This window comes from Platichthys flesus, chromosome 16 (assembly GCF_949316205.1).
Source record: "Platichthys flesus chromosome 16, fPlaFle2.1, whole genome shotgun sequence".
NCBI lineage: Eukaryota > Metazoa > Chordata > Actinopteri > Pleuronectiformes > Pleuronectidae > Platichthys > Platichthys flesus.
Window position 1 is genome coordinate 1,314,347 of NC_084960.1, and position 22,321 is coordinate 1,336,667.

The window sequence follows — 22,321 nt, forward strand, 5'->3', positions numbered from 1 at the left end:
TTCAATCCCCTCTGCATCTGCCAATCGGCTTGTTGCTCCCTCACTGCGAGGGACAGCTGCCACTCAACAAGATCACCTCTTTCTGCTGCCCTGGCTCCTAAATGGTGGAATGAGCTCCAGAATGATAACAGGACAGAAAGTCTACACATCTTACAACGCAAACTCAAAACACACCTCTTACGACTATACCTTGAATTAAAGTTTAACCTAACAATTTAGTGGTACCTAAATGGCACTTACTTATAGCACTTTGTAGTTTGGCCTTCTAGAAGAAATAGTACTTTTGTTTATTAAATAATAACTTTAATTGATTAAAGTTACCTCGGGGCACCACCCTTCAAAGGAAGGGAAAAGATAGACAATTTACTGATTAAGTCTCATGAAAGTACTAACTACAAATTAGGAACTCTGTTTAGCAATTAAATTAATAACTACAATGAAAATTACCATATAGATAGACAGTTAAGTTGAAGGATATAGAGTTCTTGACAGTGTAGATGTTGGCAAAATTCACACTAATGCAACATTCATTAAAACATTTGTGCTAGAAAACCATTTATTATGAAGATGATAATGTATAAAAACACAAATTACTAAAGACGTACTTACTATATAAAGATGTCTGTGTGATTGTACGTGTGTTTGCTTCCGTCTGTTTAAGTGAGTGTGCTTTCAAAATGTCGGCAGGCCCCTATGAGGCCAATAAACCATCCCCCCTAGTATGTTTAAAACATGTGGCGGGGGTCACAGAGATGTTTTGGGAGATGCGTGTGTGTGTGTGTGTGTGTGTGTGTTGGTGCTGTCGTGGCAATTTCTACAATCCCACTACCAACGAGGAAAGGAGAGACAATTTCTCTTACAGTATTCTCACCTTTAATGCTCGAGCATGGTGCATACCACAGACTTCAGGTTGTAATATGCACACCAGATAGAAAACAGTTCTTTGTTTTTATACATTTGGCTAACCCCTCCCACTCTGGAGGAGGTTTGTTAAACAGTCAAAGGTTGAGAACTTCTGATCACATGAATACAACAATGCCTAGTTAAAGCAATCAGGCCAATATGCATTCAGTAGTAAAGGACAGCATGATCAAGGTTACATTGTAATAGATTCAATCATGATCAATAAAAGGGGAAATAAACTGTTACATTTCCCTTACACTGCCCAGTCAGAAAACGTAGCTTGTTGTATGCAAAAAAAGACTGAAGAGCATAACATAACTATCAATAACTTTCAATTAACTGGTAACCAAAATATCACAGCAACACAAATCAACTCATTGGATCCTACTCAATGTAATACTCAGTCTGATCTGGCAGACTTAACAGTTTTAACCTTCAGGCAGGTTTTTCTGCATATGGATGTCATAATTTGTCAATGTCCAAAATAATACAATTATTAATTAAAATGATAGAGTTATCTCCTCTAAATAGTGCAGGGCTTTCTGATTAGCCGTTTGAACCTCCTGGAGGAGAAAAGCATTTTGCGCTCTTAGGGCATTTACCTTCTGTTCCACGACTGCTTTATTCTGACAGGGAAGGTTGATTTGCTGTGGAATTTAGAATCATACAGCTCAACAATGGACCCTTTAATGCTGTTTGTGGAACACAACTGTCGTTAAGTCGTGAATCTAGCAAACTTTTCTTTGCGAACTGTACTCTGCCTCACACGGGGCACCAGTCATGTTGCGCAATAATGCATTAAACGTGAAACTTTTAAATTGTGTCTTTCGGCATTCAATAAATTTTATAATAACTTCAATTGATTAAAGTTACCTCAGGGTACCAACCTTCAAAGGTAGGGAAGAGATACCCAGTTTATTGATTAAGTCTCATGAAAGTACTAACTACAAATTTGGAAATCTGATTAACAATTAACTTGATATCTATAACCAAAATTACCATGTAGATAGTTAGCTTAGTTGAGCTATATAAAGTTCTTGACAGTGTAGACGTTGGCAAAACTCAAACTTAAGCAACAATCATTAAAACATTTGTGAAGTAAAAACATTTATTATGAAGATAATCAATCTATATATTGTTTCCTCCTCCTGGCAGTCTTGGTTGGAGCAGTTTCTCAGTAACCCTGGTGTGCTACAGTTTTTGACTCCACAGCTCACGTTTTCCTCCTCCATTAGATCAATGACGGCTCAGGTGGGGGCAGGACGGAGGAACCTGCAGGGGAGAGGTGTGTGTGAACCAGGTTCCACAGAACTGAGACTCACTGATGGCTTTCCTATGAAGCTCTATCACAGCCCACACTATTCTTATATTTTAAATCACTGACGCAGAAGAGAAAAGGAGATCTCGTCCCAACTCCTCCATCGACTGCTCACTGCAAAAGACAAGGAGCTGAAGACGAGTCGGGCAGAGACGCTGGAGGTGAAGCTGCAGCAGGAGACGACTCCAACTGAGGGACTGAGCTGCAGGAAGGTGGAGGCCGTCCACAGAGGACACATGTCTCTGAAGGAGCAAGTTCACCAACTGAAAAGTGAACAGGTGAAGCTGGAGGAGGACGTGAGACACAAGGACGAGTGGATTCAGACAGAAACAAAGAAGAGACGAGCTTCCACAGAATCATACCTGGCTTGACGAGCTGAGTGAGAAGGAGAACGAGCTGGAGAGTGTTGTGAGGAAGTGGAGGAGAAAAGTGGAGCAGCTGGAGAGGGTGAAGGTGAAGAACGAAGACAAACGTCTGAACCAGCAGACAAATGATGACACAAAGAAAAGAGGGATGAGGTGACGTTTGTCCTGAAACCTCTCACCCTTCTATCTTCCTCTTTCCGTGTCAGTCGTTGAAAACAGGAGATAACATGTTATTTGCATCAGGTTTTGTTCCCAAGGAGGTTTAAACATACAATGAATTCAATATGGTGTAAGTGTCCAAGTTAAAATATAAAAAATACAAAAAATAGGACATTTTTGTCTCTAATATACAGATATATTATATTATTCTTACACCACATGGACAACACACAGTTTTCTTTAAATAATCTTTATTTAAAAACAATATAAAGTTCACACATAAACTAACATAACTCTGTAAATACATCACTAGGAGTTATAAAGAAAGTTTAACATTCAAAAACACAGAGGAGAGAAATGATGATGTTAATGTATTAATTTTATCCTAAAATATTAGCAACATGTTTAATTGGGTAAAATATTGAAGGTTTTTATTTATTTTCTATTAAAGGAGGTCGATTGTTTTGTTTCATCTTTACGGAAGTATTTTATTCTTTCACATCCCAGGTAAGACAAACCCGCCCCAACCCAACCTCTTATTGGCCTATTTTATTTTCATTCCCCAAACTCTGACCAATCATCGCTGGACTTGCCTCAAACTAACCAATCGGAGGCTAGGTGGGGGCGGGGTTTGTCTTACCCAAGAAGATTGCAGAAACGTCTGAATGTTACTGTCAGAGAAAATGAGTGTTAGCTGGGTGCTAGCTGTGTAAAATGGGGTTAGCTGTGGTTTAGCAGGTTGTTAGCTGTGTTAGCAGGGTTAGCTATGTTTTAGCAGGTTGTTAGCTGTGTTAGCAGGGTTAGCTGTGTTTTAGCAGGTTGTTAGCTGTGTTAGCAGGGTGTTAGCTGTGTTAGCAGGGTTAGCTGTGTTTTAGCAGGGTGTTAGCTGCTCCTACAGTCAAAGCTCAAGCAGCTGAATTCAGTTTGTTGATAGGGTTGTTTCAGAACCAGCAGTGCTCAGCCAATGAGACGATGTGAGACAGTGTGTCTGCACGAGGCTACACACAGCATGTCTGTACCTGGCGGACATCAGGTTGTACACCAGAGGGTTGATGGCAGCACTGAGACGGGAAAGGATCCAGGCGACCATGAAAAAATAAAAGGATGCATCCAACAATTTGTTATTGTGTGTACTGTCAGTGTGTGTGTTATTGTGTGTACTGTCAGTGTATGTGTTGTTGTGTGTACTGTCAGTGTGTGTGGTGTTGTGTGTACTGTCAATGGGTGTGTTATTGTGTGTACTGTTAGAACTGGCTCTCAAAGAATCATAGAACATGGTTAGATGGACGATGTAGGGCAGCCAGCACAGGACAAAGGCCAAGACGATCACTCCTGATGGACATGAGGAGAAGGACACAGGAAGTGGACATTAGAATCATCAACATCTGCAGGTGATAGAAGACATTTCTCACGCTGTTAAACAAGAGAGCTGTGTCTCAGTTCAGGGGCTGCAACGTTCAGAGGACACGATCTACTGAACCCACCTCCTTCCTCGGTCAGATAGACTGTGAAGGCTGAAACTAAATGAGACCATCTGGTGCACAGAGGAGAAGCTTGTCCTGTCCTTGAGTTGGACAGGACAGAAAGCTTAATGCCCCTTGGTTTTTAACATGTGAGCCGTTAGTTGAGTTTATACCTTTCGTCCCCAAAGTGCAATGAGTCCTGGGACATGTTGGACCTGGAAGGATTCACTCATCAGACCTTTCTCTGGTATGAAGGAAGCATCTGGAGGAGTCTTTCTACTCGTGACACTGTGATGCAGCCCCTCAAATGACCCACAGCTGGAAATAAAGATAGAAGACTGGACTGCTCCCAAAAAGTGAGGCCAAATCATCTAGGTTTGCCCTCTGGTGGCTGACTGCAGATCGTAAAGTCAAATATAATCTCAACAATGGCTTCTGTCATTTCATGTGGTTCTTTTAAAACTTTTCAGGCAATTTTATAAAGACAAAGTATTAAATCAGTTTGTCAGCCTTTGTCAGTTGTATTTTAATTAAAGCTAAATTCAGAACCTAAGGTTGTGTGTTGGATTGTGTTTCTCACCCAGCATCTTGACTGCATGTTGTTTACTCTTGTCTTTATGGCTGATTTGTGTACGGAGCCTCAGAGTTTGTCCAATCAGGATGAAGACCAGTCCCAGGATGCACAGGGGTACCAGGAAATACAGGTAATAGAGAATTATCATGGCCAATACGAGACCAGAGGAGTATGAGGATTGTGATACTCTGCACACTTCCTTTTCAACCTCTCTTTTCATATCATCCACTTCCTTCACTATCTTCACTTGCATCATGACCAAAAATGGTGCTGCACTGACAGCCGCTCCCAGCCAGAGGCAGCCAATCAGAGCCCTGGTTCTGCGACGCGTCACCAGCGTCTTTGAGGTGATTGGCCAGCAGACAACCAGGTTTCCGATCCATGGAGAGAAAGCTGATGTGGAGCATGGTGCAGAAGATGCAGCAGTGTGACAGGAAAATCCTCAGCTTACAGATGAAGACTCCTAACATCCAGCCTTTCCAGAACTGGAAGAGACACAATCCATTTAGTGCACGTTCAGCCAAACCATGAGAATCTGGTCAAATCACAGTGAATTGAAAAATAGGGTGTATAAGTATATAAGTATTATGGGATATATGTGAGGAAACCTCCATTAGATCCAGAGGCAGCAGCAGGAGGAACAGCAGGTCACTAACAGCCATGCTGCTCAGGTAGAGGTGGGCGGAGCTTCTCATGTTGGGGCGGAGCCAAACCACCAGAAGAGTCAGTGTGTTTCCAATAAGCCCGAAGAGCATCAGTGGAACATAAATCACAGTCAACCACACTAGAAAATGAAATATTGATGATTGACTTTCATTAGAATCACAAATTTACACATGTTCAGTCCACAATGGAAAATGGAAAAAACCTTCACAGAAATTATTTGTTCTCATGATGACTGGCACAAGAAGATATTTTTTTAGTTCATTCCTAAACTACTATGAAAGACTCGTATAAAAATATAAGAAACAACATGGAGTCAGGTAGAAAAATCCTCTTAATGTTTTCTCCATAGCTCAGCAACATTTTCAGTCCCAGTGATCATATCAATATAAGAGGGGAGGAATATTTAACTGTTTTTGTTTACGTTATTTGCATATCTGCAAATCTAAATCTGGAGAAAGCACACACATATATATATTTACTATTCATTTTATAACTCACTTTTCATCCAGCATTTTATTTAGTTTCCAGATTGTTTGTACAGTTTCAGTTAAATATTGCAGAGGTAATTCATCATGTTCACTGGAAACAGACGGGAGCAACTCTGCAGTTTAATATGTGGTGTGATTTTAATCTATGCAAATTTTTTGTGCATGTGTTTATTTAACAATATATAACGTTTTAATTGGTGATATTTAAAGGTGCTGGGAGGAGGATCTGTTTAGTGATTATTGACACAATCTGGCTAAGAGGATAAATCTGTCTTTCTGCTAAGCTTCTCAACTCTCAGTTTTTCTTTGTAATAATTTCATAAATTTGAATTTTCTGTATTTCAGACAAAGGTTGAAGTTGTTCTATTTTTATAACTAATAATAATAATAACAATATTTAACAGTAGCTGGCTGTATCATTTTTAAATCGTCTAAAGTATCATCACCATTGTTTTGTACCCACCTGAGATGATAAATCCAGCCATTGTTTCCTCCTCCTGGCAGTCTTGGTTGGAGCAATTTCTCAGGAGGCCTGGCGTGCTACAGTTTTTAACTCCACAGCTCACGTTTCCCTCCTCAATTAGATCTCTGGCATCTCAGGTAGGGGCAGGACGGAGGAACCTGCAGGGGAGAGGTGTGTGTGTCCCAGGTTCCACAGAACTGAAGCTGTCTGATCAGACGATGATGTTGTACAACTCATTTTGAATCAACTTGGCTGAAACACGAGAAAGACAATTCCCACTTGTATCGTTATTCAGCCCAAAGAAACTGTCTAAGTAGGCACACTTCCAGTAAGGACTTCCATGGAGAGGAAAAACACACACACACACACACACACACACACACACACACACACACACACACACAAACAATATAAGAAGGGGAGAGCTCTCTACATACAGGCCAGGTTTTTCAAAACACTACACACAATTAGCACAACCACACACCCAATTAGCAGATCAACTCAGATCCTCTGCAAAATGAAACACTCTTGTAAAAACTACACACGTGTGTAACGGATGTTTATTCAGCACAGTTATGAATGACTCGGGTTGGTTTCCAGCTCCTTATTCACTGAAGCAAACAGATTGTTTTGCTGTGCTTATTATTTCACACACACAATATTAGGAGGAGAGAGCACTCTACATACAGGGCCTGGTTTTTCAAAACACTACACACAATTAGCACAACCACACACCCAATTAGCAGAACAACTCATATCCTCTGCAAAATGAAACACACTTGTAAAAACTATACACTAATGTGTAACGGATGTTGATTCGGCATGGGGACGAAAGACTCAGTGTCTGGTTTCCAGCTCTTTATTAACTGTAGAAAACACATTGTTTTGCTTTGCTTATTATTGAATTTTATCGAAGCGAAGCACCAACTACACAGTTCATATTGTTGCGATATCTATGCTTCTCTGTATCTTGTGACTATATTTTACCTATATCCTGTGAATAAATATCAGCTGTATAGACTATATAATCAATAGTGCATAACACAAAGTATAAACTGTGAACTGTGAACTGTTTAACTGAAAACAAAATGTTTTCTACCGTTGGTTCCTCAGACAAACTGTGAGCCAGAGAGATTGAAACAGGAACTTGATACCCAGACAATACTTAGAATAAGCTTACGCTACAAATGTTTTTTTCTTAGAATAATGTCTATCTTTCTGACTCAGACGCAGGGTTCTGGCCCAGGGCACAACCACAGAAAGAGACAAAACAGGAAACCAGCCATAAGCAACTGACTGGTAACCAGGCACATGAGCAGGTGTCAATCTGAGTGTCAATCTGATAGTGAAATACAAATTCAGAGAAGGTGATGTGCTTGCACCAAGATGCACAACATTGAGGAAGCAGCATACATTAGACCAACAACTGAGTCTCATCAAAAGAGGACCTCCTCTGTGCCCACCCTGTGTCTCATTATATATACTGTGGACTTAGGAAGAAACAGGGCTTCTTCTCGACATGATCCAGAGAACCTGGTGACGTGTTTGGCAGAACCCCAGAGACTGTAAGTATTGTTCTTATAAAATAAACTTGTTACTCTGAAACTTTTGAACATAAAACTTGTTTAATCATTGCCTTTCCCACTTGAACCTCAAATCAATAAACACAAAGCTGTCCCGTCCTGACGGGACCGGGCTCGACAATATCCAACAAAACTCTACAGTTTGGCAAATTACAGAGGGTCATCTTCAAGTTGAAGTCAAGCCCATAGTCCTGAAGAGGCTGTTTCCTCCCAGGGATGCCAAACAATCAGGATGATGTTAGTTCTGTTATTACGGTGCTGTCTAGGGAAGCAGCAGTGTTCTTTGGTAGTTTTCCCGAGAGAAGATATTCACGCCAAGGCAGTCAGCTGAGTTACACTTGACTGTGCCGACCTTGTCAGTAATATTTTCACCTTTCCAGGGATTCAGACCAGAGAGCATAGACAGGATATGATCAGTCTCTGGGTCTCTTGTTGAGCAGGGGCTGGACACCATACTCCAATAGGACTCACAGTGTTAAGGCTGGCACAGAATATGTTTTATGACATTGGTCCCTAGTATCAGATCATCATATACTGTCCCCGGACAACGAGTGTGGGAACCAACATTTTGCAGCCATACACTTCCATCTCCACATCGAAGGCACACTTGGGCTTAACACGAAGTCCCATACATCAGACAAAAAAATTGGTCCATATCCGTACCCTGAAGTGGGCGGGGCTTAAAACAGAAGTTTGTTATTTTATTGTTTATTAGAAATCTCTTTACAGAACAGCCTCAGAGTTGAGCTTCAGATGAATGTTTTTGATCACAAGAGTAAGATAACTATTCAGAACACGTTTTCTATAAACTTCAATGAATCAACTTAAACACAACACATGTAGTACTAAGAAGTATTAAGTCAAATGCAGGTTTTCATAAACAAACTCAACTCAATGAGTTTCATACTCAACTTTAAAAAAAAGTTACGTTTCAACGGTGTGATGTTGTGCGTCTGACAGATCACAGGGCTTTTTTAGTACCTGTCGTAGTTATTGTTTTGGCGGGGGAGGGGGATGCTGTATTTTTAATATCTACACAAAGTTAAACACAATGTTAATTATGTGGTGTGTGTGAGCTAGAGAGAGAGGAGTGCTTGTTCCGTGAGCGTCCAGTCGGGCTTGGTGCACGATGACCCCGCCAGTGGACGCTGAGAACACATGATCATAGATAACGATGTTACACGTTCGTATCCCTGTGGACAGAGCGGCTGTGACAACAACAAGATCGTGTTGTGTGCGCAGCAGCAGTGAACTTTCATTCATCACGAGATCGGATAGGGACATATTTTACTCGGATTAGTTTCCGTACTCGTTAAGAGTTCCGTATCTGGACCACATCCTCGTTTCATCCGAGTATTCATCTTAACCCTAGAGGATATGGAACTTGGAATAAAAGACTATAAACCAAAAGATAAGAGTGAAAAGAGACAAAAAAAGAGAGAAAGAAAAAGAAATCGATCCCCAAACTCCAACCAATCATCACTGGACTTGCCTTAATATAACCAATCAGAGGCTAGGTAAATTTCCGCCCACCCTTGGTAGATTGCGTAAATGTCTGAACTTACTGTGACAGAAAATCGGTAAATACCTACTGCTAGCTCAGTTAGCACGGTAAGCTGTGTGTTAGCTATGTTAGCAGGGTTAGCAGTGTGTGTTAGCTGTGTGTTTGTCAATATGGTCGATGCAGAACCACCAGTGATCATCACAGCTACCTTGTGTCTCTGCTGTTGCTACGTGTGTCTATATGTTTACAAAGTGGTTGTGGAGTGTCCTGATGAGAGTGTTGTACTCAGCCGGTGAGACGGTGTGAGACAGTGTGTCTGCACGAGGCTACACACAGCGTGTCTGTACCTGGCGGACATCAGGTGGTACACCAGAGGGTTGATGGCAGCACTGAGACGGGAGAGGATCCAGGCGACCAGGATATAATACAAGTATGTTTCTGTCAGTGTATTATTGTGTGTACTGTTAGAATCGGCTGTCAAAGAAACATAGGTAATGGTCATGCTGACGATGTAGGGCAGCCAGCAGAGGATGAAGGCCAAGACAATCACTCCTGATGGACATGAGGAGAAGGACACAGGAAGTGGACATTAGAATCATCAACATCTACAGGTGATAGAAGACATTTGTCAAACTGTTAACAAGAGAGCTGTGTCTCAGTTCAGGGGCTGCAACCTTCAGAGGACACGATCTACTGAACCCACCTCCTTCCTCGGTCAGGTAGACTGTGAAGGCTGAAACTAAATGAGACCATCTGGTCCACAGAGGAGAAGCTTGTCCTGTCCTTAAGTTGGACACGACAGAAAGCTTAATGCCCCTTGGTTTTTAACCATGTGAGCCGTTAGTTGAGTTTATACGATTCGTCCCCAAAGTGCAATGAGTCCTGGGACATGTTGGACCTGGAAGGATTCACTCCTCAGAGCTTTCTCTGGTATGAAGGAAGCATCTGTAGGAGTCTTTCTACTCGTGTCGCTGTGATGCAGCCCCTAAATTGACCCACAGCTGGAAATAAAGATGGAAGACTGGACTGCTCCCCAAAAGTGAGGCCATTCAGCCTGATTGCCCCCTGGTGGCTGGTTGCAGGTCCTATGCCTTGCCTGTCTCCTTGATGGTAACATGGACCAAACAAAAAAGTCAAAATACACATCAAATATATTCTCATCGATGGTTTCTGTCATTTTATGTGGTTCTTATAAACTAGTGAGTTCTTTTTCAGGTCAATTTAGTTTAGATTTTCTATTGGCTGATTTAGCTCCGACTGTGGCTCCAGATGGGCAAGCCGAGATGAAGACAAAGTATTAAATCTGTTCGTCAGTCTTTGTCAGTTGTGTTTCGTAAAAGCTAAATTCAGAACCTAAGGGTGTGTGTGTTGGATTGTGTTTCTCACCCAGCATCTTGACTGCATGTTGGTGACTCTTGTCTTTACGGCTTCTTTTTTGATGGAGCCTCAGAGTCCGTTCAATCAGGATGTAGACCAGTCCCAGGATGCACAGGGGTACCAGGAAGTACAGATTGTAGAGAATTAATATGGCCAACATGAGGCCAGAGGTGACTGAGGATTTTGATAATCTGCACACTTCGATTTCATCCTCTTTTCCCTTATGATCCACTTCCATCATGACCAAAAATGGTGCTGCACTGACAGCCGCTCCCAGCCAGAGGCAGCAAATCAGAGCCCTGGTTATGTGTCACCAGCGTCTTGAAGGTGATGGGCCAGCAGACAGCCAGGTACCTCTCCAGGGAGAGAAAGGTGATGTGGAGCATGGTGCAGTAGGTGCAGCACTCGGAGAGGAAAACAAACAGCTTACAAGCGAAGACTCCCACCTCCAAGTCTGTCCAAAGCTGGAAGAGACAATCCGTTTATTTTAAGTTCAGACAAACCATGAGTATCTGGTCAAATAACAGTGAACTGCAACAAAAAGGTGTATAAGTATATAAGTATTATAAGATATACTACCGTTCAAATGTTTTGGGTCACTTAGAAATGTTCTTATTTTTTAAAGAAAAGCACTGTTTTTTTCAATAAAGATAACATTAAATGAATCAGAAATACACTCTATACATTGTTAATGTAGTAAATTACTATTCTAGGTGGAAACGTCTGGTTTTTAAAGAAATATCTACATAGGTGTATAGAGGCCCTTTTTCTAGCAACTATCACTCCAGTGTTCGAATGGTACATTGTGTTGGCTAATCGCCTTAGAAGAATAATGGATGATTAGAAAACCCTTGAAAACCCTTGTGCAATTATGTTAGCCGCAGCTAACCAGCCGAAAACTGTTAAGCTGCTGAGAGCTGGCCTTCCTTTGATCTAGTTGAGTATCTGGAGCATCACATGTGTGGGTTCGATTATACTCTCAAAGTGGCAAGAAAAAGAGAACTTTCATATGAAACTCACCAGTCTATTCTTGTTCTTAGGAATGAAGGCTATTCCATGCAAAACAATTTCGAAGAAACTGAACATTTCCTATAATTGTGTGTACTTCTCCCTTCAGAGAACAGCAAAAAACGTCTGTTACCAGATTAGAAAGAGAAGTGGGAGGCCCCGGTGCACAACTCAGCAAGAAGACAAGTATATATGAGTCTCTAGTGTGAGAAATGGATGCCTCACAGGTCCTCAACTGGCACCTTCTTTAAATGGCACCCACAAAACGCCAGTGTCAACGTCTACAGTGAGCCAATGTCCTCCTCCAACAGGACAATGACCCAAAGCACACCTCCACATGATGCAAGAACTATATAGGGAAGAAGCAGGCAGCTGGTGAGCTGTCTGTAATGGAGTGGCCAGCGCAGTCACCAGATCTCAACCCCATTGAGCTGTTGTGGGAGCAGCTTGACCTTATGATACACATGGAATGCCCATCACACCAATCCAGCTTGTGGGAGGGGCTTCAGGAAAAGTGGGGTGGAATTTCTACTAGTTACCTCAACAAATGAATAGCTAGAATGCCAAAGGTCTGCAATACTGTAACTGCTGCAAATAGAGCATTCTTTGACGAATGCAAAGTTTGAAGAACAAAATTAATATTTCAAATAAAAATCATTATTTCTAAACTTGTCAATGTCTTGACTATATTTTCTATTCATTTTCCAACTCATTTGATAAATAAAAGTGTGAGTTTTCCTGGAAAACACGAAATTGTCTGGGTGACCCCAAACTTTTGAACGGTAGTGTATGTGAGTGCACCTTATATATATCCTGAGGCAGCAGCAGGAGATTCAGCAGGTCACTAACAGCCATGCTGCTCAGGTAGAGGTAGGAGGAGCTTCTCATTTTGGGGCGGAGCCAAACCACCAGAAGAGTCAGTGTGTTTCCAAGAAGGCCGAAGATTATCAGTGAAATGAAAATCACTGTTACACACACTAGAAAACGAAATATTGATGATTGATTTACATTAGAATCACAAATTTACACATGTTCAGTCCACAATGGAAAATGGTAAAAAAATGTTCAGAGTTATAATTAGTTCTCATGATGACTGGCACAAGATGTTTTTTCCCAAAATACTATGAAAGACTAGTATAAAAATATAAGAAACCACATGGAGTCCGGTAGAAATATCCTCTTAATGTTTTTTCCATAGCTCAGCAACATTTTCAGCCCCAGTGATAATATCAATATAAGACGAGAGGAATATTTCACTGTTATTTACAACTTTAACTTCCTTAACAAATATTTGCATCATTCTGCTGAAGCTTCCTGGCCGATTTCTGTGATCTCATTTTAATAAGATGTACTGCAAATCTAAATCTGCAGAACACATACAATATATATATATATATATATATATATATTTATATATATATATATATATTTACTATTCATTTTGTAACTCTCACTTTTTTGTAACTCTCACTTTTCCTTCAACACTTTTATTCATTTTCCAGAATTCATCATGTTCACTGGAAACAGACGGGAGCAGCTGGGCAGTTTAATATAAGGTGTGATTTTAATCTATTCAAATACTTGTGTGCATGTGTTTATATAACAATATATGACGTTTTAATTGGTGATATTTAAAGGGGCTGGGAGGAGGATCTGTTTGTTGAATATTGACAGAATCAGGCTAAGAGGATAAACCTGTCTTTATACTAAGCTAAGCAGCTGCTTTCTATTTACTGTAGAATCATCTCAACTCTCAGTTTTCTTGGTAATGATTTCATAAATTTTTTAATCGGTTATAAGAGGAAAATGTTTTATAACTAATAATCATAATAATAATAACAGTAGCTGGCTGTATCATTTTAAAATCTACAGTATCATCACCATTCTTTTGTACCCACCTAACTCAATAAATCCAAATATTGGTTCCTCCTCCTGGCAGTCTTGGTTGGAGCAGTTTCTCCAGAAGCCTGGCGTGCTACAGTTTTTAATTTCACAGCCCACGTTTCCCTCCTCCAGTAGATCCATGACGGCTCAGGTGGGGGCAGGACCGAGGAACCTGCAGTGGACAGGTGTGTGTGTCCTGGGTTCCACAGAACTGAAGCTCACTGATGGCTTTCCTATGAAGCTCGATCACAGCCAACACTCAGAGGAATGGTCAAGTTCTGTCTGATCAGAGCAACAGAAAAAACACAGAGGAACATATTTAGAACAATATAAATATGCATGTATCACACTGTGAACTCTGAATAAACACATGTACTGCACATATTCACACTATGAGTTGTTCTGCACACATATTCAATATCAACACAGTAAAATTCAACGTATCAAAGCTTTAATCAGACCTTCCTCACTATTCTTACATTTTTAAATCACTGACGCAGAAAAGAAAAGAAGATCTCGTCCCAGTGCCTCCATCGACTGCTCACTGCAAAAGACAAGGAGCTGAAGACGAGTCGGGCAGAGACGCTGGAGGTGAAGCTGCAGCAGGAGACGACTCCAACTGAGGGACTGAGCTGCAGGAAGGTGGAGGCCGTCCACAGAGGACACACGTCTCTGAAGGAGCAAGTTCACCCACTGAAAAGTGAACAGGTGAAGCTGGAGGAGGACGTGAGACACAAGGACGAGTGGATTCAGACAGAAACAAAGAAGAGACGAGCTTCCACAGAATCATACCTGGCTTGACGAGCTGTGTGAGAAGGAGAACGAGATGGAGAGTGTTGTGAGGAAGTGGAGGAGAAAAGTGGAGCAGCTGGAGAGGGTGAAGGTGAAGGTGAAGAACGAAGACAAACGTCTGAACCAGCAGACAAATGATGACACAAAGAAAAGAGGGCTGAGGTGACGTTTGTCCTGAAACCTCTCACCCTTCTATCTTCCTCTTTCCGTGTCAGTCGTTGACATCAGGAGTGAACATGTCATTTGCATTAGGTTTTGTTCACAAGCAGGTTTACACATACAATGAATTCAATGTGTTGTAAGTGTGCAAGTTAAAATATAAAAAATACATAAATGGGAAACTTTGTCTATAATATACAGATATATTATATTATTTTTACACCACATGGACAACACACAGTTTTCTTTAAATAATCTTTATTTAAAAACAATATAAAGTTCAAACATAAATTAACATAACTCTGTAAATACATCACCAGGAGTTATAAAGAAAGTTTAACATTAAAAAACTGAAACTGAGAGGAAAGAAATTATTTAAATGTATTATTTTTATTCTCAAATATTATCAACATGTGTAAATGGGTGAAAGATTGAAGGTTTTATTAATTTTCGATTATAGTAGTTCGATTGTTTTGTTTCATCTTTGCGGAAGTATTTTATTTTTTCACACCCCAGGTAGGACAAACCCCGCCCCTACCCAACCTCTGAGTGGCTTATTTCATTTTCATTACCCAAATTCCGACCAATCATCACTGTGTTAGCTGTGGATTAGCTGTGTTAGCAGGGTGTTAGCTGTGTGTTAGCTGAGTGTTAGCTGTGTGTTGGCAGTCTGTTAGCAAGGTGTTAGCTGTGTGTTAGCTGTGTGTTAGTTGAGTGTTAGCTGTGTGTTGGCAGTGTGTTAGCAGGGTGTTAGCTGGGTGTTAGCTGTGTGTTAGCTGAGTGTTAGCTGTGTGTTGGCAGTGTGTTAGCAAGGTGTTAGCTGTGTGTTAGCTGTGTGTTAGCTGAGTGTTAGCTGTGTGTTGGCAGTGTGTTAGCAGGGTGTTAGCTGTGTGTTAGCTGAGTGTTAGCAGGGTGTTAGCTGTGTGTTAGCAGGGTGTTAGCTGTGTGTTAGCTGAGTGTTAGCTGTGTGTTGGCAGTGTGTTAGCAAGGTGTTAGCTGTGTGTTAGCTGTGTGTTAGCTGTGTGTTAGCTGTGTGTTAGCAGGGTGTTAGCTGTGTGTTAGCTGAGTGTTAGCTGTGTGTTGGCAGTGTGTTAGCAAGGTGTTAGCTGTGTGTTAGCTGAGTGTTAGCTGTGTGTTAGCAGGGTGTTAGCTGTGTGTTAGCTGAGTGTTAGCAGGGTGTTAGCTGTGTGTTAGCAGGGTGTTAGCTGAGTGTTGGCTGTGTGTTGGCAGTGTGTTAGCAGGGTGTTAGCTGTGTGTTAGCAGGGTGTTAGCTGTGTGTTAGCTGAGTGTTAGCTGTGTGTTGGCAGTGTGTGAGCAGGGTGTGAGCAGGGTGTTAGCTGTGGGTTAGCTGAGTGTTAGCTGTGTGTTGACAGTGTGTTAGCATTGTGTTAGCATTGTGTTAGCAAGGTGTTAGCTGCTCCTACAGTCACAGCTCATGATATCTTAGTTCAAGCAGCTGAATTCAGTTTGTTAATATGGTCGTTGCAGAACCACCAGTGATCATCACAGCTACCTTGTGTCTCTGCTGTTGTTACGTGTGTCTATATGTTTACAAAGTGGTTGTGGAGTATCCTGATGAGAGTGTTGTACTCAGCCGGTGAGACGGTGTGAGACAGTGTGTGTGCACGAGGCTACGCACAGCGTGTCTGTACCTGGCGGACATCAGGTTGTACAGCAGAGGGTTGATGGCAGCACTGAGGTAGAAGAGAACCGAGGAGACCAGGTTGAAATACTGAGAAAGATAATATATAAAGAGGGAGTGTGTGCCAGTGTGTGTGTTATTGTGTGTAATGTCAGTGGGCGTCACAACATATGTGTGTGTGTCCGCTGTCGGTGTTGTGAGACTGAGTATGTCCTTCCGGGATTTTTTGCAAATGGTTGTGTTTTGCTTGTTATGTGTAGTATTGTGCATCTCCGAGTGTGTGTCTGTTTCAGTGCGAGGACCCAGGTTGTGTGTGCTCTCTCCAGCTTTGACGTTGTGTGAGACAACATGATGTGCGCTCGTATCGTCAGAACCTGCGCCCGGGTCAGTGAGCGTTTCGGGTTGTGTCTCCACCAAGTGTGCGTCTGCATCACTGTGTGTGTCAATCTCGTTGTTTGTGTTTTCACAGAGTGCATCATCTCTCTTTGTGTGAGCTTGTGTTTTCAGGTCCCAGTCTGAGAGGCTAACAGGTTCGGTAACAGAGGCCATGTTGCCTGTGCTGTCAGGAGGAGTGTTCATGTCCGAGTGTGTGTTTGTGTCGGTGTTGGTTCCCCGCCTTTCAGCCCCAGTGCCCAGAGAAAGAGAGAATATGGTCCGACCGACATGGAAGGGCAGCCAGCAGAGGACGAAGGCCAAGACGATCACTCCTGATGGACATGAGGAGAAGGACACAGGAAGTGGACATTAGAATCATCAACATCTGCAGGTGATAGAAGACATTTCTCACACACTGTTAAACAAGAGAGCTGTGTCTCAGTTCAGGGGCTGCAACCTTCAGAGGACACGATCTACTGAACCCATCTCCTTCCTCGGTCAGGTAGACTGTAACATTTCATTTAGCTGATACTTTTATCCAAAGCAACTTAAAATAAGTGCAACAACCGTTAGGGTACAAACCCAGAACAGCAAGAATCATAGAAGTATATTCGTGTCAAAAAGCCAAACCACAAGGGCAAGTGCAATTAAACATTTTTAATTATTGAATTGGCTTGTAGACGTCATCTTCTTAACCAAGGTATAGTCCGAAGAGATGTGTCTTTCGTCTGCGGCGGGAGATGTGTAGACTCTGTCCTGATGCGAATGGGCAGCTCGTTCCACCATTTGGGAGCCAGGACAGTAAAGAGTAGTGATGGGAAGGTCGGATCTTTTTACCGTGTCGGTTCTTTGAATCTCGTTCACTAGAATGAACGAATCTCTTTTTGAGTCATTCGTTTGTTTCAACGGGGGGGGGGATCGTGCAAACGATCCAAAGACTCGTACCCGGCAGATGAACGAATCGTTCAACTCCCGACGTGTTTCGTTCATCTGCCAACAGAGTCTTCGGCCAACGTGTCGGCCACACAGAGCGAGCTCATTTCGCCGGTGACCGCGGTGCAGGCGGCGGACGGGAAAATCGCTCCTCGGAAAAGCAAGCCGAGCTCCGGGGCGGCGGGGCTCCAGAGCCCCCCGGTCACCTACATGCACATCTGCGAGACGGAGGTGTTCAGCTGTTCCTGCTGCGGCCCGGCGCCTCCATACCGCTGCACGTCCACCCGGACATGAACGAGGATCTACGGAGCTGCTGATCCGCTCGCTGCCAGCACATCCAGCTGGCCCGCCGCATCCGCGGACACAGAGCTTAAACTGCTGCTGATCCAAAGACTCATACCCGGCAGATGAATGAATCGTTCACCTCACGACTGTGTCTTCAGATCAGTGACTCGTTCTTCTGCCAACAGAGTCTTCGGATCTGTGATTCGTTCATCTGCCGGATACGAGTCTTTGGATCATTTTCCACGTGACCTGCAGCAGCCTATGCAACAGTCCCGATGCGCGGCCACGAGAAAATGAACGAATCACTCTTTGAGAGGACTCGTTACTCCCGAATCCTTCTAACGATTCGTTCAAAACGAACGAATCGTTCACGAACGACACAACACTAGTAAAGAGTGGTGATCTTGTTGAGTGGCAGCTGCAACTTGCAGTGAGGGAGCATCCGATTGGCAGATGCAGAGTGGAGTGGATGGGCTGGGGTGTAAGGTTTGACCATGTCCGGGATGTAGACTGGACCCAATTCCTTCTCAGCACGGTACGCAAGTACAAGTGTCATGAAGCCGATGCGGGCAGCCACTGGTAACCAGTGAAGGTCACCAGCTTATGTGGTTCTTATAAAACTTAGTTATTTTTCTGGTAAATTTAAGTGTGATTATCTATTGGATGATACAGCTCCGACTGTGGCTCCAGATGGGCAAGCCGAGATGAAGACAAAGTATTAAATCTGTTCGTCAGCCTTTGTCAGTTGTGTTTAGTAAAAGCTAGATTCAGAACCTAAGGGTTTGTGTGTTGGATTGTGTTTCTCACCCAGCATCTTGACTGTGTGTCGGTGACTCTTGTCTTTACGGCTTCTTTGAGGACGGAGCCAGAGAGTCCGTCCAATCAGGGCATAGACCAGTCCCAGGATGCACAGGGGTACCAGGAAGTACAGGTTGGAGAGAATCATCATGGCCGACAGGAGGCCAGAGGAGACGGCGAAGTGTGTGCAGCGGCACTCTCTGTTGTCCACCTCTCTTCTCTTATCAACACCCTCTTCCCTTCCGCCTCCCTCGTCTTCTCTCATTTTATTTTGCTGTATCCCATCATCTTCCATCTTCCCTTCCTTTTCCCCTCCTCCCTCGTCAGCCTCTTTTTCTTCTTTCACTTGCCCTCTGTCTCCTGTTTCTCCAATCCCCAGTTTTCTCTCAAACTCTGCAATGCTTTCACCCCATCCCTTTATCTCTTTTTCTTCCCACTTCATTTCCTCCAATCCTCCCTGCATAGAAGTCATGTGTCCACTTCCTCTCTCCCCTCCACCTATAGTAAATGCACCCTGTTCTCCTTCTCTGCCCATCCACCCTGCATCCTCCCTCCATTCCCTGAGGCCTAGTTCCTCTCCTCCTCCGACCTCCTCCACTCCCACCATGACCAACACTGGTGCTGCACTGACAGCCGCTCCCAGCCAGAGGCAGCCAATCAGAGCCCTGGTTCTGCGCCGTGTCACCAGCGTCTTAGCAGTGATTGGCCAGCAGACCGCCAGATACCTCTCCAGGGAGAGAAAGGTGATGTGGAGGATGGTGCAGAAGGTGCAGCACTCGGAGAGGAACATGGTCAGCTTACAGAAGAGGTCTCCTAAGGACCAGGGTCTGGGTCTCCAGAGCTGGAAGAGACACAATCAGTTGATAGATTTCTGAGGTTAGTCCAAACCATGAGTGTCTGTCCAATTCCCATTGAACTGCAAAAGGTGTAAAAAAAGCTGCAGCATATATGTGAGTGCACCTTATATAGATCCAGAGGCAGCAGCAGGAGGATCAGCAGGTCACTAACAGCCATGCTGCTCAGGTAGAGGTAGGTGGAGCTTCTCATGTGTGGGCGGAGCCAAACCACCAGAAGAGTCAGTGTGTTTCCAAAAAGGCCGAAGAGCATCAGCGGAACATAAATCACAGTCACGACAACTAGAAAAAATATTGATGATAGATTTTCATTAGAAACACAAATTTACACATTTTGTTAAAATCGTTCACAGTTATAATTAGGTCTCATGATGACTGGCACAAGAAGATGTTTCAGTTTTTTCCTAAACTACTATGAAAGACTAGTATAAAAATATGAGAAACAACATGGATTCAGGTAGAAATATCCTCTAAATGTTTTCTCCATAGCTCAGCAACATTTTCAGCCCCAGTGATCATATCAATACAAGACGGGAGGAATATTTTACTGTTATTTATAAATTATAAACTCCTTAGGAAATTAATTTGCATCATTCTGCTGAATTTGTCTGGTCAAGTTCTGCTCATAAATTTTTATAAAATATACTGCATATCACCACATATGAAACTGCCCAGTTGCTCCCGTCTGTTTCCAGTAAACATGATGAATTACCTCTGCAATATTTAACTGAAACTGTAAAAACATTCTGGAAAATGAATAAAGGTTCTGGAGGAAGATAAAAAGGTTCTATTTTTCTGTCCTGTCCTTCTAATGAAATTAGAAGGACAGGACAGAAAATTTTTTTTTAATATTTTTTTTTTAATATTTTCATTATAATAACAATAATAACAGTAGCTGGCTTTAATCATTTTAAAATCGTTACAGTATCATCACCAATGTTTTGTACCCACCTAACTCGACTGATCCAAATATTGGTTCCTCCCAGTGGCAGTCTGGGTTGGAGCAGTTTTCCTGGAAGCCTGGCGTGCTACAGTTTTTAACTCCACAGCTCACGTCTCCTTCCTCCATCAGATCCATGACGGCTCAGGTGGGGGCAGGACGGAGGAACCTGCAGGGGAGGGGTGTGTGTGTCCGGGGTTCCACAGAACTGACGCACACTGATGATGGATTTCCTATGAAGCTCGATGGTCAAGTGCTGTCTAATCAGAGCAACAGAGAAAAACCCATAGATACATATTTAGAACCACATAAACAAACATGTATTACAATGTGACCTCTGAATAAACACATGTACTGCACATATTCACACTAAGAGCTGTTCTACACACATGGATGAAATCATATTCAATATCAACACAGTGAAATTCAACCTATCAAAGCTGTAATCAGACCTGAACTATTTAGAATTGTGTTTTAATCACTGACACCCTCATTACCATTTAAACTATGGATCAATTCAAATGATAACTTTCGTATCCCTGGAAATCTGCACCGATGCACAACGTGTTAATTGAGTTGCACAGAGACCCTTATGAGATCTTAGCATTGACTTCCATTCACTGTGGACAGCCGATCCAAAACCTTCCCCCTTTAACCTTCACCATCACCAACTCATACCGAACCCTGACTTCAACTGAAACCACAAACCACAAATCACATCTGAACACCAACCTGGAGCTCAGGAATCAAGTTTAGCCTCATCAGGACGAGCTTCGGTCCCATGGGTTCTGCTGGTGCTGGCCAGGTCAGTGATTCTGCTGGAAAAGATCCTGAAGAGGAAACAAAAATCAGGACAGAAAAAGAACCGATACACGATAAAGGCTACTCACTGATTCAGAGGAGCGTCAGACCTGTCTGTTAAAGAAACACTTGTGTTGGACTGAAACCCAGAGACTCTCTCTCTCTCTCTCTCTCTCTCTCTCTCTCTCTCTCTCTCTCTCTCCAGTGGTTCCCAACCTGCAGGTCGATCCCCTTGAAGATTTTATGATAAATATCAGAGGGTGACATGATTGAAGTCATCGCTTACACTCAAATAGCTCCTGCTTGTGCTTTCCTGTGCTGCAGCTTCAGCTCATCTCCTCGAGCTCCAGTAAACACTGACACGTTGGTTCTTAGGCTGACAATAATAACACTGATATTTATATATGTATTGTAGCTGTTAATGAAAGTAGCACCGGATTATAATAAATAAAGCTTTATCAAAGAGGAAACGTTAAGTTGTCCAACCTTAAATGTAGAGATGTGTTTGACACCCAAAGACACACTGTGTCATCTGCAGCCAAAATATCTTCCCTCATTGTTTCAAATGTGAGTTTGAATTTATCAAAATGGTTTCCTGTGATGTTTTTAGATCAAATATTGTTAATGATGTGAATATTATGAATCTTCTAAATACATAAAACAAGCACAGTAACATCTACCTGTATGTGTGACTCTGAATATAGATACAGGATCCGTGGCTCTGATCAATTAACATATTGTTGGTTTTATCTCTTTCTATATTTAAATAAGTTGAAAACAGGAGTTAAACAGTTGTAGTGTCAAGTGTAAAAAACACTATATGACCAGATTGTGAAACATGTAAGTAAACACTATAGACTGGATTATGTTGTGCACAATACTTGAATCATTTAGTGGGATGAAATGAGTATTAGTATAGAAATAAATGAAATAAATCTGTTTTATCAGTTTACTTTGTTATTATCAGTTTGTTTATGTGAAACTTTG

The 22,321-nt window shown here is 42.3% G+C and overlaps 1 protein-coding gene and 2 pseudogenes across 1 annotated transcript; all 3 read right to left on the reverse strand.

Annotated features, from left to right (window-relative positions):
- Positions 1-4,750: 4,750 nt before the first annotated feature.
- LOC133970920 (growth hormone secretagogue receptor type 1-like) lies at positions 4,751-6,421 on the reverse strand (annotated as a pseudogene).
- Positions 6,422-8,456: 2,035 nt separating this feature from the next.
- LOC133970921 (growth hormone secretagogue receptor type 1-like) lies at positions 8,457-13,896 on the reverse strand (annotated as a pseudogene).
- Positions 13,897-16,255: 2,359 nt separating this feature from the next.
- Positions 16,256-20,671, reverse strand: LOC133970922 (growth hormone secretagogue receptor type 1-like). Its single transcript, XM_062408079.1, has 5 exons — positions 20,545-20,671; positions 19,700-19,875; positions 18,749-19,580; positions 16,978-17,055; positions 16,256-16,467 (listed from the first exon to the last, which is right to left on the reverse strand). The coding sequence occupies exons 1-5, from the start codon at positions 20,669-20,671 to the stop codon at positions 16,256-16,258; spliced, it is 1,425 nt and encodes a 474-aa protein (XP_062264063.1).
- Between the last annotated feature and the right edge of the window lie 1,650 nt (positions 20,672-22,321).